The sequence below is a fragment of the Neolamprologus brichardi genome, chromosome 22 (assembly GCF_056152115.1).
Source record: "Neolamprologus brichardi isolate AB-2024 chromosome 22, ASM5615211v1, whole genome shotgun sequence".
In the NCBI taxonomy this organism is placed as follows: Eukaryota; Metazoa; Chordata; class Actinopteri; order Cichliformes; family Cichlidae; genus Neolamprologus; species Neolamprologus brichardi.
Genome location: NC_142124.1, coordinates 8,372,485 through 8,391,529, shown reverse-complemented (window position 1 = coordinate 8,391,529; position 19,045 = coordinate 8,372,485). Strand labels below are relative to the sequence as shown.

At 38.6% G+C, this 19,045-nt stretch overlaps 2 protein-coding genes across 2 annotated transcripts in view; one reads left to right on the top strand and one right to left on the bottom strand.

Annotated features, from left to right (window-relative positions):
• Positions 1 to 16,666, bottom strand: part of nudcd1 (NudC domain containing 1) — a 51,473-nt gene extending 34,807 nt beyond the window's left edge. Inside the window, exons 1-5 of the mRNA XM_006794420.3 lie at positions 16,406 to 16,666; positions 15,130 to 15,284; positions 11,654 to 11,839; positions 8,152 to 8,335; positions 5,781 to 5,969 (exon numbers count right to left, since the gene is read on the bottom strand). Coding sequence (XP_006794483.1) covers positions 5,781 to 5,969; positions 8,152 to 8,335; positions 11,654 to 11,839; positions 15,130 to 15,284; positions 16,406 to 16,520 — 829 coding nt within the window. The 5' untranslated portion in view covers positions 16,521 to 16,666. The remainder of the gene's footprint in view (positions 1 to 5,780; positions 5,970 to 8,151; positions 8,336 to 11,653; positions 11,840 to 15,129; positions 15,285 to 16,405) is intronic.
• Positions 16,667 to 16,863: 197 nt separating this feature from the next.
• On the top strand, positions 16,864 to 18,453 carry LOC102793667 (transcription and mRNA export factor ENY2-2). The gene is made up of 5 exons (XM_006794417.3): positions 16,864 to 16,944; positions 17,048 to 17,122; positions 17,226 to 17,296; positions 17,391 to 17,465; positions 18,192 to 18,453. Exons 2-5 carry the CDS (start codon positions 17,055 to 17,057, stop codon positions 18,266 to 18,268), a joined length of 291 nt encoding a protein of 96 aa, XP_006794480.1. The 5' UTR covers positions 16,864 to 16,944; positions 17,048 to 17,054; the 3' UTR covers positions 18,269 to 18,453.
• The last annotated feature ends 592 nt before the right edge of the window (positions 18,454 to 19,045 follow it).

The window sequence follows — 19,045 nt, the reverse complement described above, 5'->3', positions numbered from 1 at the left end:
TCTTATTCTTCACCGTCAGGTTACCAAACCAGGCAGCGATACAAAAAGACATCACAGATTCAATAAAACTCCTATAAAACAAAGACAACATCTCAGATGAGACATTAAAAGATCTCATTTTCCTTAAAAAGAACAGTCTTTGTTGAACTTTTTTAGTAGTGGCATCAGCATGAACGATATCGAACATTTAACGATGTCACACTGTTATATTTTCCCCAGTACTGTTAATAATAAAACATTTGAAGCCTCACACTTTTGCCTGTATAGTGTTTGTATTTAATTTTTTCTTGGTGCTTAAACACCTGTTCTAACTTTGGACTTTTATAAACTTTAATAGAAGATAAAAAAAATTGCTTTTGCTTCAAAATGAGCACAATTTCAAGTGGGGGACCATCTCTAATAATGAGGGTTGGGTACACACCCACGGCCAGAAGTTTTCATTTGAAGCCTGCGGTTTAAGCCTGAAGTTGAGAACTAAGTCCAGGGTTATGTGAGTTATTTACAGTGATGTACACTGTGAATCTATCCCCCACAATGAGACTGTCAATGCAGAGCTGTCTATAATGGCTGGTTGAGTTCAATCAGATCCACAAAATATCAACAAATTTGCCTCCAAGACATTTTACCTAATTTCCAAAACTGAAAATCAAGTTAAAGAATCATTAGTTTGACAAGCTGAAGGAGATCCAGTCTGCATCACAGAGGCATAAATGTAAAAGGGACAGAACAAGACTTCCAGGCAGCGATCTAAAAGTCCAGAGGTGCACTGGAAGAAGATCCTGAAGGTGAGAGTGAGGTTTTCGACTATTCCCTTTAACCCCACTTTGTCCTTAATTTAATTACGATTAGAACCGCATGATTTTTCTCAAGCTGCAGTTTCTAAAACGTGAGGTGGAAGTGTTTTATTATCATAACAGTTGAATTAAAATATTCTTTCCTGTAAGCAACTCTTAGAACTACCAAATAACAATAAAACATGTTTAAATAAAACAAAAAAGCAAGATTAGCATGAGCGAAATCATGTAATTGATGCGCAAACATCTCTGTACCAACCTTGTCATCTATAACAGCATCATAAACAACATACGCTGATTATTGCCAAAGCCTGAGCAATTAAATTGTTCCAACTATGCAGCATCAAACCAACAGACCTGCTCCGTATTTGGCGTAGATGCGAGAAACTAAGAGTTGTTCATTATCACCTTTTGTTGTCAACAAAGGAACTAACGAGGCAGGAGGAGGTTGCCAAATCTTCTATTTCATTTTCCCAATCTTCTTTGCTCAGTGTTGATCTTTTTTGTTTATCTGTGTTGGAACTCAGTCAGCTGAAGTTTAAAATAATCCAGTTTTGTGCACCTATGCATCACTATAAATGACTGAACTCAAGGTTTTTGGTGTCCTTGTATCGGAATAATCGTTTCCACCCACTTGTTTGGACATATTCTCTGTCATCGATATACTTTTTCTATACCCACATCTCGTCTCCTTAACACAGCACCAAGTCACTTCTATCTTTTCTGCTCCCTCTCTCGTCACTTACAAGCCTCTTTGAACATGTCTCCTCTCTTGACATCTAATCCATTACCTTTTCTTCGAAAGGAGAAAGTAAGAGTGCTGATAAAAGGATTGCCTGAAAAGCTGCCATTACTCTGCTTCGGCACCATCAACATGCACTTTGCCCTCTCTGGGTCATGTTGTGGGGTTTTTTAATATATCTTTTGAAGGAGAAGGTAGCTGTTTGTCTGCTTGTTTAGAGGTTGTGAGTATAACAGAGTTTAAAAACAAGAAAGGGGCCAAGATGGATATGAATGTTTAGTTCAATGTTTTTTGGCTGTAAAGTGGATCTATTATGAGTTTCCTTATTTTCTGTCTATATATGATGGATTCTCGTACAAAAGATGGTCAAAATTTCAAATAATGTGCACAAATAAGCCCTGTCAACCAAAAGCTTCAAACCGCTGCAAATACTTAGTTTCAAAGTTTTCTCTATTCTTGACTCTGTATGATGTCATATTGAAGGGATCAAATGTTAGGCTGACTTTATCCATCATCATGAAGTCCAGGCTCACCTCCATATCAGCCTGTGTGACATCAGACGTTACATATTCAATAATCTCACTGCTCTCCTTGAACCCGTCTTTGTCTCTCTCCCCATTTCTCACCTGTACGACCGTTGTCCTCTGTCTTTCTAAAGACACAGATACGTTTACGTAGCCTACTGTTCTTCTTGAAACCAGCCCGAGTTTTCCACGACATTCCAGCAAATGTTAGAGGGCTTTCAAAGCGATACGGGAAATGTTCCTACTTTTCATGACCATTCAAGCTTTTCTAATAACATTAAAAGAACATTTCGCTGCCTTTTCATCTTTACTTGTTTAATTTACGCCTTCGCTGAAAGGCAGAGAGCATCATGTTCCTGAGCCGACGTCAAGAATCAATCAAAACACTTTAAATATCAATATGACACCTTTGACCGCTCGACTCGTCTTAATTGGCTCCCTCACATGAAATATAGAAAAAGAAAATATTTTAGTGATGATTGAATTTAAGCCACATTATGCAAAATGCAGAAATTCCACAGTCAAGGACACTTTATTAGGTACACCTTGGCTTGGATCCTGTTTTCCCTTCTGAACTCTTTTAATTTGTGATGGCACAGATTCAACAAGGTACTGGAAAGATTCCTCAGAGATTTGGGGTCACACTGACATGATAGCATCATAAAGTTACTTCAGATCTGGCTGCGCATCCATGATGTGATCCTCATGTTCCATCACATCTCAAAGGTGCTTGAACTGGATTGAGATCTGGTGACTGTGGACGCTATTCGAGTACATCAAATTCATTGTCAAGAAACCAGTTTGAGCTGAATTGAGCACTGATATGAGGCAAAAATCAAGACTCAGACCAGAAGCACTGATGGTAAAATGTTACTTTAGTAACCAGGATTAAAAATAAAATGCTGCACTGCCCCTTTAATCAATTAGAAATAACTAACAGGTAATTTTTATAATAATTTAAAAGTGAGTGGATTCTGTATACCAAATAACTTTTTTTCCACTGTCTAAAATGTGAGAACATGCAGCCCCTGAGTCAGAGTTAAAGAGTCTCTAACTGTGGAGCAGTGTGCAGACAGGGTTTATTTTCGGCATTATTAATTAATTCATTCCATTACTTAACTATCTAATAAAATTATTCATGACTAGTATGCTGCAGGCCTACAGCAAGTCATCCAAAAAAGGGGGGAAAAAAAATCACTCTCACTGCTGAATTAACTGAACTTTTTAGTCAAAGCTCGTCAGCGAGACCGAGAGAATATGCTGAAGGCGTCTCACAGGTCCTGTGCAACAGAAATAAATGGCCTGGAAACACATCTGTGTACACAGACACAGAACACCTGACCTGACAGAGACCTCAGTCTGATTGGGAATATTCTGCTGCCTGCTCAGATGTTTCTATGGCGACAAGTGAACGAGTCGGTGTGCGCATTCAACCAACAGCTCGGAAAGGTAATGAGCGAAAGGAGTCGACGTGACAAGCAAAAGCAACCGCGTAATGAGTCTTAACCAGAAACAGTCCAATTACAGAAAAGGTGGGAGGGGTGGCAGTCGCACGTCTCATGGTGGAAGGCGGGAATGCCACTCGGATCTTTTATTTCACTTTCTGTCACCGTTTTAACAGATTCGCAGACAGCTTGACTTTCAGGTCAGTTTCAGACAGCATTTCTGAGACAAAAAATAATCAAAAAAAAAAATATCACTATAAATAGGATAAATGACAAGTCGTGTCACATCATTTTTAAGTGTTTTCTCACAGTCTCAAGCCTGAGCAGCACCGAGTCAAAGATTCTGATGAGGACAACGTGACTTTTCCTATATTAGGTCTGCGCTCTGCACAAATTCTGTTGACAGAGATCACCAGGGTCAGAAATGAGCGGCGGCACTGTGGTAAGGACGGAAAAAAAACTGAAACAGGACTTCTGTTCCTTGCCAAGAGTTAAAATTACATGCACTTCTAAAGCATTGTATATACAACAGCTCAACACAGGTATGTACTATTACTGCTGATTTGGGTTTCTTGCATCTCAACACTCCTTGAAGAAGATGAACTTGTTTTTATTAATTAGGATTTATTTTGGAAAGTTAACTTCATGAGATAAAGTTGTATTTTTCTTATTCTGACAGCTCAAATGCAAACACTAAAAAACTAAAAAGGAGCATTACACTTAGCTTTATTAGATACACATAGCTATAAGAATGCAGTCTAAAGCAGAAACCTCTGAGGAATAAAAAAGATGAATATGAAATGAAGCCAATACGGCAGTCAGGAGCCAACTACTGCAGTATTGAATTACAGTTCTTTGAATGGCCAATTAAGCTGGCTGCAAATGTAAGTCAGCTTTCAAGCCGTGGTGAGTCTTATCGGCGATAATGACGAATCAGTGTACAGAGACGAGGTGCGACAGCGAACGGACTGCTGGACAAAACAGAAGAGACGATTGTTGACTTTAGAAGATCAGGGGTATCCACTCTCTGCCGGAAATATTGTAAAGACCACAAAATTCCTCAGTGTTCACCTGTCAAAAACACCAGCTTAATAGCCAAGAAGGACCAAGAGCGTCTCTCCTGCAAAGGCTGAGCAAAGTCCATCTCCTGCGCCCCCAGGCCTGTCGAGAGGTTCCTGAGCAGCTGCATCACTAGTATGGAAACTGCACAGCAACAGATCTCAAAGCACCCTGCAGTGCACAGTGAGAACAGCTGAGAAGATCATCTGAGGCTCTCTTCCCTTCATCACACACGTTTAATTTTCCACACAAACTGCATTTGAAAAACCCACCAGCACTGTGGATGACCCCACGTACCCCTCACACAAACTTTTACCCTCCTGCTATGTGGCAAGAGGTACCAAAATATTCAGGCCCTCACTGCCAGACTGTGTAACGGTTTGTTCCCTCAAGTCATCAGACAGCTCAATACTCAGGAAATGGACTCGCAACAAAACTGCACAGACACACACACACATAGACTCCACTAAGTATTTGTACTCTGTATTATATTTTAATTATATATTGGTATTTTTAATGTTCTGTGTACCCTTATATATATATCGCATCGTGTGGTCCTGGAGGAATGTTTTTTAATTTCAAGATGTACTGTATTATCTGTATGTTACCTATATAATAAACCTCGATTCCATTCTTTTTCCACAGGCCGTCGTTCTGATGAACACTTATATCACTCATATATTGCCTTTACTAAAACATCCACTATACCTGCTGTTAAACTAAAGCTGCTGTATATAGAGGCGACATTTGTTGTGATTTGGCGCTATATAAATAAAATTGAATTGAATTGAATTGAATTGAATTATAGTCTTTGTTGTGCATACATGTACAACTGTGAAGTTCCCCTGTATATACTGTATATGTGGTATCCATCCATATTTATTAGTCTGTTGTGTTAAGTACATTGAAAACAAAGGAGAAAAAAGGGCCTAATTCCTTGTGTATGTGCGCATACTTGCAACAAAGATGATTATTGCTATGATATTGTTGAAATGACAGTCAAAGCTACTTTACTTGATTTTAACCCTTGTGTTGTCCTGGGGATGTAGGGCAACAGGTGTATGGAAATCCCGAGGACGTTACAAGAGTTAAATAAGCACCCTTAGAGCCTGAAACAAAGGCTGCTACTTGTGCATTTAATCTTATAACAGCAGGCGCTGAGTAACATTACTCAAGCTGCTCGCTGGCAGACTTCCCAGCGGCACCTTTTACCCACCTGTCTTCTCCACCTCCATGGGCTCTGGCTCGGGCTGTTCCACAGGTCTACCATCCACATGTGTAAAAACAAATGGCTTCTCTGATGCCAGCATCAGTCCCTTCCCTTTGGGCTCCAACGCTGCATAGTGAGGCACCGACTTCCCCCTGAGGACCCTCCTCTTCTTCACCTCATACTTTTTCTCCTGACCTGTGTGTGGAAATCAAAGGACACAGTGATCCCTGTGTAAAGTAATCTTTTCTAAACTCAGACGGAGACCAGGAGGAGTAGAAAAATATCTCATGTCAAGAAGCACTGCATGTACAGAACTCCCAGCAGTCCTTACAGAGCGTGCTCAAGCCACTTATATTAGAGGGGATTGTTTACTTCCGTAGGTATTTTGTGCAAGGTATTAGCTTTTCAAAAGATAGAGAATGTGCCTGCAGCCTGATAGTCAAGCAGAGCAACTGTATCATGGTTCCTTTCCCTATTGTTGGTTTGTTTTAATGGATAATGATGTCATCTTAAGGATAATGCACATTTCTCTGCTTTTCTCAGTTTTTTCCATTTACTCAGTAACTGCATCTTGGTGCGAGGATACAAGGATGTGTTGAAACTTTTAAGTGTACACTTTATGATCAGTCTGTAAGTTTATATTTATATTTTTTAAGTTAAAAGTTCATTTCAAATGTAGCGTTTATTCTATATCATCTCTAAATTACCAGTTTGAATGACTAAATTGAAATCTCTCTTTCATGGACAACTGACTGAGCTTTAGATTCAACAAGCTGGAACCTGCAGCTGTTTATCTGCAGAATATAAAAAGGAGACCTTGTGACAAGAAGGCAGTCGATTTGCTAAGCCAACAGGAAAAAGAAATCTGTGTGGAAAGTGAAAAAGCAGCTCCTGGCTATTCTACATTAACATCATCCGCCACGCTGCCCCTCAGTAAGACCTTTCTACTGCTCAAGTGATTCTACTGGGCAGCTTCCAGGCTTGGGTTTGTGAATGTGAGCAGCACAGATTAAATAAGAACAAAATAAAACAAAACATAATAACAAAATAAGCAATTTTTTAAACTATGCATTTAGCGCTATTATATTTTTGCCTAAAATTAGTTTAAGATGAGAGGGGAAATGCTAAAACATCAAAAATGAAGTATCAATAAACAATTTTATAATTTCTTATTTATAAATCATAAAGACAGCATTAAAAGTTTGGCTCAGAAAAACCTGGGCATGATTTTCATGATATGATTTTGTGCCCTTATACATGTTTTATTACAGTGATTCCCAAAGTGTGGGCCGTGGCCACCTGGTGGGCCGTGAGGGTACTGCAAGTGGACCGCTGTAACAAAAGAAATTCACCTTGGAACTACGCACAAGTATGTAAAGTTACATATTTATATAAATGTATTTATGTATCTAAAAATGAATTAAAAAGTTGAAATAGGAGGTGGTTAGTTTGTGATATTACTCTCAATGCTCTTGTATTGATGTTTGTGTCCCGGTGGCAGGTCGGTCACACATTGGCCTTAACACTTTGCAAATGACTGGGTAGCATTAGCAATTTAATAGCCAACAGTGTATGGGGTTTATGTTTTTTAAAAACATTTTCACAGAAATCCATCAGTTTCTCTTGTATACTGATTAGAGGGAAGAGTTAAGCTTGGGTGGGCACCATGGGATTTTCTGGTTTTAAGTGGACAGCAACACTCTTGACTTTGGGAATGACTGTTTTATTACATGAAAAGTGACACTTCACAAAAGGTGGCTTTTTCCTGTACTTTTTAGACTTTCCCTTTGGATTGGTGTTACTATTTTGTGGGCCACCAGTCATATGTTTGAGGGGCTGGTGCCACTCCAAGTCCCCATTTGGCCATGTTCCTAGCCCACACCAAATAGCCTTGATTAGCATTAGCATAATTAGGTTTAGTCAAACAGTGAGATACTAAATAAGCAGTAAAATATTAAGCAAATATCAAAGCGATGCGTCTTTAAGTCCAACAAAATGAAGAAGGGACTCTCGAAAGGCTGTTGTTTTTTTCTACACAATATTTGACTCATCAGTCACTGTGGTATTCTTTCTCGGCAAGCACCGAGGACTTTAATGAAAATCTTTCTTGCCAATGTTTGCTTCAGAGTGCACTAATCTCATCTGGGACATAATATTTAAAGTCCATTATAGGAAGAACATGACTAATACGCTATTACGGTTTAATTAAGAAGGGTTTCAGTTTTCTACTGAAACACTGTTCACAGAAAAAAAGGAGGCAAGGAAATTAAAATTAAATCACAGGCTTTGAAACTGATATACTAATCATTTATGACACACTGGTCTTATCTTACTTCATGCTCGATTATCATACTCAGTCAATCATCGCACCACCCACCTTGTCCTGCAGTGTTGGCGACTGTGATCCACTCGAGAGACACTGAGTATCCACTTCCTTTGGTTTCCTCCGGGTCTTTCTGGACACGGAGCAGCAGAACCTCCATGCTGTGAACGCCAGCCTGGACGTGTGAGACGCTGTGGAGGATGGTGAAAGGTTCCCCCAGGTCTTCATTGAACAGTGGCTGCAGGCACAGTAACAGGATGATTTTTAGGAATCTAACAGGGTACTGCTGCCAGTATGGGAGAAAAAACTGTCACCAGAATTTTTCAAATGTAAAGATCCTCATGTACAGATATGCTGAGATAAAACGAGTGATTTAAAGTAAATGATCTGTAGTGCTACCAACACAAAGCCTCAAAATCCTACATCAAGTTGTTCTCAAGTTATCGTATTCACAAGATTTTCAGGTAATTTTAACTCAGACCTATGAGCTTGAGGTCAAAGTTAAAGGGATTCAAGCTCTTACAAGGTTTTAGTAGATACACCTATGGGACCAAAATCCTAGGGGACTTCCTTCTCAAGTTATTGCATTTATTCAGAAAACTTGACCTCTGACCTTGATTTTGAGATCTAGGTATTTGAAATTCAAACTTGTCGTGGATTTTTAGTAAACACACCTATGGCATCAATTTGAAGCTCCTACACTGCCTTGTAAGTATACCATACGAACGGCAGCACAGATAATCAAAGTAAAGTTTGTGATCATTGTTCAAGGTTAGTCTTTAAAGCCTCAGTCACACAATTTTCAAGACCACCAATCCCAGATGATTGGCGAGTGGTTGCTGAAGGTTGCTGGCAGTCATTCTGTGAAATTGGTGGCTAAGAGATTATAGGGTGCTGCACCAAAAACCTTCTCATGATAGCTCTGATTGCTAGTAGACTGCCACAGTCGCCCATAATTTATTGGAAGATACTGAGGTGTTTGTCAAAACGTCAAATGACCTTCGAATCACAGGCGATCAAAGCAGTCTGTTAGCAATCAAAGCAATCACAATGACATTTGGAGTTGTAGAGGTCTTTACAACCAATTTCATCTAGTGACAGCCAGCAACCACCGGACTGCAAGTTAAAGAAATCAGTCGTGCAGCTACAAGAGAACAAACTATTTAACCTGCTTTCATTGAGATTTATTTTGTTATTCAGCTCAAGCCTCTGTTACCTCTGCTTTATATAATCAATTGCTGTCCCAGACAGTCTGAATATTTGCCATGTACATTTACATCTTCTTTGCAATTCTTGTTAATCATTTGAAACAAGTTCAAATGCAGCTGGAAATGTAACACAGTCTAAGCAGAGCTGTATTGTCTCCTAAAAATAAGACTAGAATAGCTTTTGAATGAATTGACCAAGCAGAGATTTATCCTTGCGTTATCTTTTAAAATGGAAGAGATGATAAAATGTAAATAGTTATACATATTAGTAGCTATAGGCACATGAATATAGCTGTGAGATGTTTTAATGGAGCATCAAGTGTTGCTAAATGGCTTTAAATGGTCTGCTCTGCACTCGAAAACTGAGACATTTCTCTTTATTCTTCCAATAAAATGCTAATTCAAGCTAGTATTTCTCAATCAGGGTCTTTAGCTGTCTGGTTGAAGAAGATGATGCGATCCCAAGAAGCCCAAATTGAATGCATAAATATCTGGCTTATGAGACACTTTATTATTGTACACATGAAACACACACACACTAACACAGACTGAGAGATGCAGTGTGCTTTGGCTGGTGTCCCTAAGTGCTGAATCTTAAAAATAGAACTCTGGACGTCGGTAACTCGAGAGTTTAAATCTTCATTATAAATTCCAGTCTTGAACTTTGCCTTCACAAATGCATCAAGTGTCCCTGTTCAGAGAGGGAACTCTCATTTGTAACCATTCCCCACTGCATGCTTGTTAACAGCATAAAGCCCACAAAGACTTGCTTCCTTACAACTACAATTTCAATTTCCAAAGCCCGACCAAGCTTTTTAAACACAGAAATTGGTGCGAACGCTTGAATTGCTTCGACAATATCCTCTGGGGAATAATTAGACATTTCATAATCCAAAAAACACAATTATTGGCTATTAACTTATTAATAAACTTCTTGACTTGGATATTCAGTTTAATGAAATGTGATAAATGTAAATATTTTAACTTTAAAGAGTACTGACCCTTTAAAATCTGCCCTCAAAGTACATCTACCTGTATTTTTCAGTGGTCCTGGATGTAGAGCCCATAAAGAGGTAACAGAGTATGTTCACAATGGATGCAGAATTTTTCAAAGCGGTTCAATAACATCAGTGTTATTGAATCCACCATTTACAATCTTTACAATCCACCATTACAAAGCTGTTATGTACTGTTACAGTTTTGACTTGGTTTTTCAAATCTCACTCTGGCCAAAGGAGGATTTATTTTCATTTAAAATTATCCCAGGTGTCCGTTCGTCATGGAGCCCAAGGCTGTCCTTTTTGGCCTTTGAGTTACTACTTACTGAATGTGAAATTTTTAGAGCACCATCTGCCATGCTCACAAAAAAAGACATTTCTATTATGAACAAATCGAGTGAAAACATGGAGCCTTACAAAGTGTGACCATGTCTGAATACTCTCCGACTTGTCTCGCTCTGATTTTCATCCAAATCCTTTCGCTTCACACTGAAGTCCACTCTTGCAAACATATTGTTTCATAGTGCATGAAACTATTAATCACAGTCCTCAAATCAGTTTTTAAGAGTCACCATAATGTTGCAAACATACAAAGTGTCAGATTAGTTTGCGAAGGATGGCTAAGCTTACCAAATTAGGGTTTCTTTCCTTCGGTTGCTTGGGTATACTGTATTCCAGTTTATTCTGACAAAGCTAAGAATAACACATTTAATCAAGCAGTATTTCAACTAATACTTTATTTAGTTGCAATCCTTTTTGAAAGGCCACCATCTGCTGACCAAGTTGGCTTTCCTTTTAGACCAAGAAGCTACGTCCATTTCTCATATATAGTTTATTACCGTCACCAGCAGAAGTGTCTCAACCAATGGCCGAAGCTATATTAGTCCACTCATTTCCTTAACCAATTATTCAACTAGGACCACAGGTACATTAGAGCCCATGAACAGGTCAACTTATGCCCAATAATTAATGTCTAATTATCTTTTGACTGACTACTAACCCAGCTTCTCTTGTGCAGTACTGACAAAGATATTTAGTGACTCAAAATTAAATCATCAGAGACATTTGGACATTCAAAACACCTCCAATTTTGCCCAGTTTTGACCTAATTTATGACAGCTGTGAACACGCCAATGAGCTAGTGACTAACCGACTTAACAACTGTCAGTTGCAAATGCTAATAATTAATTGTGCTAAGCCAAGAAAGCAGCAGAAAAAGCAGCACCAGTATTACAACAGTACACAGAGGGAATTCAGGTTTGTGTCTTTTTACCTTCACTTCAGCGGCAAAAAAGATTTCAAACACGTCTGTGCGTCACTTACAGCAGTAAACACCACGTTCATACTTACTTCCCACTTCATATGGGAGCTGTCTCCCCTCTTGCCAGTGCGGAGGAGGTACAGTCGACCGCTACCATCCGACAGAGCTGCCCAGGTCGCCGAGGTCATGCTGAGGGAGGCGCAAAGACGATCCTCACACTGGCTGGACTCTGCGGCTACACGGTAGACCTCTCTCGGCTTCCCCAGGGCGGTGTCCTGAATTCAGAACACAACAGACCCGTAAGCCAGTACTGCATTCATAAAAAAAGATTAGGCCATTTAGATTCATTCCTATCTGCAGAGGAACTCTCAGTGCACTGGTGTATGAGAATGAAACAAAGTCATTGTGTATTTGATTACTTGATTAAGTCAGTGCATCAAATTTCAGAAACAACAGAAAAATGCCTATTTTAATATTTCAAAGTGCATGTTCTGTCCACTTAACACTAAAAAAAATACATTTATAATATGTTAACACCAATTACTGTACTGCTTGACTGTTAAGGGGAGGAGGGATGGATGAATGGAATAATGGCCGGATATCAAGTAAGCTCATTTCAGTGCTCTAGATGGAGAACAACATGGCAAAACTGATTTTGTCACCACTTCAGTTTAGCATTAGAAAATATTGTAGGATACTGGGAAATATGTGATGCATGCATTCTTACAGCTAACATCCAATCACACAATAAGCAGCCCAGTCAAGAATCTCAAAGACTCAAGACATTTAATAGTCGGCTCAACTCCAGAAGAAGAGAAAGGTTGCTGCTTCCATCCCATAAGAGTTTTACAATAAGCATCTGGGTTGAAGACATAAAGTCTAAATGATTTTTGCATTAATTTCTTATTGTCTAAAGTCTTATAATCTAAAGAATGGTACAATGAGTAAGAGAAAACATGTCCCCATCAGGGACAGATACAGTTAGCAGCTGTCATGTGGCCACTCATGTGATTCAACAATCTGAAAGCCTTATTAGTAATAGATAGATAAGCCACCACATGAGCATCACAAATTGCGTGAAGACAGAGTTTTTCAAAAGGACTGTGGAGAAGCTACCCCGCTGTTGCCATGGAGCGTGGCACGGCACATTATATTGCTGCACCTTTGGTATCGCTTTCTCCAGCATCCGTGCCGTTAATGCCCTGAAACGGAGTGCGAAACGTCTATGTGCAATGTGCCGAGCAACCGAGCACAAAAGGCTGAAGGATGATAATTATCATGTGATCACTGTAATTAGAATTTGAGCAACACTTTTCCATAAATTTCATTTAATGGTGCCACTGAAAACCAGAAACACTGTCTTGCAGGATTACAGTGTGATGACCATCAAAGAAAAAAACTCCAGTGAGACACCAATTATGTCTAATTATGGTCAATGATGACTAAGACATAAAAGAAAGCTCGATGGAAAAGGTCATGAGAACGATTTTGCGCCTCATCTCAACATCTTGGTACGGGGTAACAATACCAATCAGAACCTTGACTCAATTATATAATCGCTCCTGTGATTAACTAGAGACCTACAAGGGCTCATCCAAACTTTATGTGCTCGGGTGATTCATACGACAGACAAAAGACTGCACAGAAAGTTGTGGTTCACACTAAATACTAAGAGCCACGTTTATTCTGACATTTATTATTTTGGATCTTGACCAAGAAAAAAAAGAGGTTAGAAACAATGTTATATAATTTAACATAACTTTTAAAACTCTTGTGTTTCACAGACATCCTTTCTCTTTCCACAACCCGCTGATGCTCAAGTGTTTGGTCACCACCTACTGGCACATCAGGCGCATAAAAATCCTTCATTGAATACACCATCGCAACATCAGGTCCATAATATGAAACGTTATATAATGGAAACATAAAACAATACTATAAAACAAAGACCTAAATTTGCCTAAAATCATTTGCAAAGACTCCAAACTTAGAAGTGATTTAGGAAAACTCTCAGATTACATAAATTCACATGGTGAGAGTTAGATTTCAGGTTAAATCCATTTGCCATGATGGTAAATTTAATCCTTGATCTAAATTATTATAATAAACAAAATTCTTCAGCTTCTATGATTTACTGTTATAATACATGGGAGCTCATCATGTCTGTGAATGCTCTACGATGTGAAAAATAAAATAAACTGCTTCACAGCATGAGGCTGTGAAAGCTATCAGCGTGTTGCTCTGATGATGATGAAGGTTGAGCAGCCCCAACTTGCATTTTTCCAGCTCCAAAACACTTTAGCTATGATGACTTTGTCAATGCTGGGTTTATTATTAGATGTAACAAAATATTGACTAGAATCTTTACCCATGAAACATGTACCCTGCAGCTTTATTTACCTCACTGTTATTCTGAATTTGGAGCACATACTAATGGCACTAATGTATGCACATGATTGACCTGTGGCTCGCTTTTTCTACAGCTGCCAAACCAAACTGTTATTATGCTGGCAAGTTAACTACCATTAGTCAGCTGTAATTAACCACACAGTGTAATGTTAGGCTCTGTGACTGCTTTAACTATTCAGTTTGTCTTAAGTGTTACATTAAATGTTATTCCTCTAACGCTTAAAAAGATAAATTAACCTTATTATGCAAAGCGCAAAGACTTTATTTAATCACCAGGATGAAAAAAAAGTGGCAAAGCTTCTTCTTTCTGCCAGTTTCTCCTCTGCTTAGGGAACTCCGAAGTAGATCGTGATTAATACGCTGTCAGGGCTGATATATTATGTATTAGCTATTTACCAATATATCAGTATCTGTAATTATAAAAACCAATAAACGTACATTTAAAAAGTAGGGAAGAGACAGAAGAAAGGCCCTTTCAACCATGAGTGTTGTAAAGTTTTGTCAACCTGAGGGCAACACGTGTTTGGAACGCCACAAACAAACCAACCAAATGATGCGAACAGAGCGTAAACATTAATGTTTATATGTTTGTTTGTTTTCAAGGTGCTGAAAACAAACAAAATATTAGTTGAAATATTAAATTTTGAAATCAATATATGGTATTACATCGGTGTTGTCTTAAAAATCTTCTTTCAGTCAGGTTCCATTCCAAAGTCACTTAAAAGTCCTTCTTTTTACTTCACACAGTTTTTCATCTTAGAAGCAGACGCTTTGTGAAGAACTTTCACCTTTTCAAGATTTAGTCGTAACTTTAGCGAGAAATTCTTAGAAATTAAGAAAAATGTTGGCACTAGGAGCTAGCTTTATGAGTATCAAAGATTTTTTATTAAGATCTGTGATTGCTCTCTTATGGTGTTTTCACCCTTGCAGTTCTCTTCCAGATCACTTGATGACATTACATACTTGTGTTTTTGTTTGTTTGGTTTCTTTTTGCGTAGGAAAAACTCCAAGCAAACTGAGCACACTTACCATGTTCATGTGTGGAACAATGAGCAGCATCAAGAAGAAAATAGTGCAGTTGTGAAAACACCTTAGACGTCAATGGAGGGGCAACAATCATAAATAGGCCAAAAAACAAGAGGATTTGCAAACTCACCAGAGTAACGGTGAGATTGAGGACCCGTCCTTTGCAGTCCACAAAGTAAACACTGTCCTCATACCAGGGGTCTAAATGCAGGTAATTATACATGCCAAAGGCACGCATGTGTTCCAGGGTGTACTGAGTATCCTTCAGCTTGACCTCCTCCACGGCTGCAGCAGATATGAAAAAGAAAAGATTAAATATGGCAGTAATCAAATTTCTGTTATTTATGTTTTTACTTAAAAAGCAGTTTACCCTTCTGCCTTTCCTACAGTTGCTTTGTGTTACATATATCTTAACATATCTTAATATTTCAACATTTTACTCTAAGATGAACTATTGGTGACAAAAAACTGCAATTAACTATTTTTACAGCTACTATTTGTCTGAATTATTCCCACTAAATAAAGTATCGTGTTGTTTTTTTTTTTAAAGCACATTAATCACCTTGTAATATGCATGCCTGCATGTACTGTGAGTGGATGTCTGTGCAAGGTGTAAGCACCTTTTTATATAAGTAAGACTGTATCCAAACCAATGTTATAATGAATTCTCCTGTTAGGCACACACTTCATAGATTCTTGATTTTTGGCCCACACTAGCTGTTTTATAATCTGGATAAGAGACGTAGTAGAAAACACTTAGATGCAACTCAGGTGAACTCAGCTGGCCTGAGTTTCGATTAAAGGGAATTAGCAAGCTTTGGTATATAATTATGCAAAATTTAAAAAATTACATCCCTTATCGTTTTAATCACTAAAGTACATTTCTGGATCAGCAGCCCCACCAATTTAGTATTGCTCAAACTTAAGTTAAGAGCTTGAAGTTAAAACATGTATTACAAAACTAACCTTATAACGTAAAGTAGGTGCAAGCTCCCTATGATTGTTTTTAAGTTATTTAAAATTGGTGCACTTGACTTGTCCTGGCAATATAAATGAGTTATGTATGTGTATGCAGTTCAAATTGTAGTAATTAGTCACTTCAGTGGTTTAAACAATGCTATTGTTCAGATTTTTCTTAGTGATCATGTGAAAGCTCATTAGGTTACAGTGGTGGACCTTAAGATCTCATTCTGAGCCACTGAGCTACAGATACAGCTGCCAAAATATTATGTAGCATCAACAGCTGACGTCGTCACGCAGTGGCAGCCAATAAAATGTCTGAGATAATTTCAAATAACTTACATTGCTATTCCTATTTAATGTTATACTGGACATAAGTTATACTGGACCTTTATCAGGGCTATGCTAGCACACTTGCTAACTGCACTGCATTAAGTTTTTCTCACCAGCATCCAGCTCTATGTTGTACGTCGGTATGGCGTCCAAGGATAACCTGTAACTCTCAAAGTTTGGGTCCAGCAGGTCTCTGTTGACCTTTAATGAGTAGTTAGACGCAGTCATGTCTTTTTCAATGAGACTGGCTTATTGACAAGTTGATGACAGCCTGTGTGCAGCAAGAGGAGGAGGGTGAGGTGTAGCCAGCGTGATACACGTTTCCTGTGTTTTCGTCATTGTTTTCTCACACGGAGCTATTTTACGGCGGACAAAACCTCCCAGGGCGCAGGGGAAGTTGAGTCCTGAGCTAATTTCTCTTGAAATGCTTAAGTAACTGTTTTAATTTAGTGTTTTCAGTTTAAATGTATTGTATTATATTTTTTGTTATTAAACAGGTATTTTGAACACTAGTGAGACTATCATTGGTTATTCAGGTTGACGTTGAAAGGTTAACCGCTCCAAAGCCGGAACTTTTAAGCGTTGAACGTTTTTAGACGGTTCCGTTTCGTAAAGGGACCTTATGTTCCCCAGCTGATCCTTCTCGATAACGGTAGCGGCTACCTGATAGGGAGCTAAATTACACATTATAATATATGTTTTTATTACTCTCTTTCTTCCGAGCTGACTGTGTCGGTGTGTGTGTTTAATTTCAGGCGGATCATGAGCAAAGATTCCCAGATGAGGGCTGCAATAAATCAGAAGCTGATAGAGATGGGGGAACGGGAGCGGTAAGCGAGTCTTTCGCTGCAGTGATTTGATGCTGGATGGTTTGGCGTGGTTTTGAATTGCACAGATTAAGCCACATAATGTGAATCAAATGTGTGGCCGCAGGTTGAAAGAGTTGCTCAGAGCGAAGCTGGTGGAGTGTGGGTGGAAGGATCAGCTGAAAGCACACTGCAAAGGTATTTGACATGTTCTTATGTTTGTGTCCGGTGATGCTGTCTTGGTGCTATAAAAACAAAAGTCACTAAAGTCATTACCTCCCGTTTGAGCCAGATGTGATCAGAGAAAAGGGCCTGGAGCATGTCACAGTGGAGGACCTGGTCACAGAGGTCACACCAAAAGGCAGAGGTACAGTACAGATGTTCAAACGCAACAGCAGGGGGAGGAAGACTGTTAGAAGTGATGAGCATACTCATTTGTATCGTTGGTCAATTTATTTATTTAGCACTGCACATCATCTTTATCCCTAATACATCTTTGTGCATGCTAACTAACAAACTGCTAATGTTGTAGGTCAGCACTACTTATTGATTACAGCTCTTACAATTTTAGGTTTCCCTGATATACATTCTTGAACCACCCCTCACTCCTTTATATTTTTCTTCCAAGGAGCCAGACGCTGTATTTTCTCTAAACTGTTTTAAACTGGTCTTCAGTAGTAGTTCTTCAGACTTTCTGAAGGTCTTTCAGGGTTTGTCTTTGGACATTGACTGCCCATTTGAAGAACACTTTCAGATGCTTCAGTCATTTTAAATTAGCTTTAGCCTAGAGAAGATGGCAGTGTTTCTGGATCATTTTCCATTATTTGTGCATATTGGATATTAACCATTATTCGTGCATGGCATGGTGATTTCTGGAAATGTTTCTGAGCTTCGTAGGAAGTTTTAGAGGGAGCTGGTGCCTCTTAAAAGTCATATTTTATCTACCAGGCCAACACTATAACATACATAGAAAAAAATATTAGAAACAGCTGACAGGATGACAACTTCTGACAATAAAAGTATCGTGTTGTGTGAGTATGTAAGTTTCTATTTTGTGTTCTGACTTATCTCTCTTCATCTCTTTCCTCTGCAGCACTTGTACCAGACAGTGTGAAGAAAGAACTCCTCCAGAGAATCAGAGCTTTTTTAGCTCAACATGCAACCTTGTGAATGACACAATTCCCTTTTTTTTGTTTGTTTGTTTGTTTTTACTCACTGTTGATCCACGAGTGAAATCCAAACTGTTGTTTATTGTGTTCATTTTAGTGCTAATTTTATTTTGTATTGTGTGTTTTCATATTGATTTTTAGTTTATGCTGCAGTTTTGGAGAAGAAAAATAAAGTCATGCCTATTTTGGTCATTCTTGTTGTAATTGCTACCTGTCTGGTTGATCAAAACCCAAAAGTGCAGACAGATTAAGTCTTAGTGCAAAAGGCAGTGGACACCCTCGACCGGTCCCCAGTCTGTCGCCCATGTCGAAAAAACCAAAACTTATAATTGCATCATACACTTTGAAATGTTATTTATTTACAGTTGTTGAGAAAATACACCCCAGAAGTAATAATGTTGATTGGCAGTAGGTTTTACGGATCAGGAGTTAATAAAAATGATCTGGTCTTAAACACGTCTTGAAATTAAATAAATATTATCTCAGATAAATAACAAAACATAACTTGCTACACAAAATACAAAAAGAGTGTGTGAAAAAAGTACATCATTACTGCCTCCATAGGAATTAAGAGGCTAAGTAGCTGCTAATCAAATGCACTTGAATAGCTGATCATCAGCAAGTGTGAGTACCTCTATAAAAGTAGAAGTTTTGGCTGTTCCCTGCTCTGGAGCTTTCAGGTGTGTGTTAATGGTGGAAGGACATCAGCAATGATCTCGAAGAAGCACTTGTTCCAACAGTCTTGGAAGTTTGTAAAAGATATTTCTAAACATTTTGA

Excerpts from the sequence above, each read along its gene's own strand:
- LOC102793667 (XM_006794417.3), top strand. The coding sequence starts at position 17,055 with ATGAGCAAAGATTCCCAGATGAGGGCTGCAATAAATCAGAAGCTGATA. Across the intron at positions 17,123-17,225 it reads GAGATGGGGGAACGGGAGCG|GTTGAAAGAGTTGCTCAGAG; the intron begins GTAAGCGAGTCT and ends GTGTGGCCGCAG. Across the intron at positions 17,466-18,191 it reads GGTCACACCAAAAGGCAGAG|CACTTGTACCAGACAGTGTG; the intron begins GTACAGTACAGA and ends TTTCCTCTGCAG.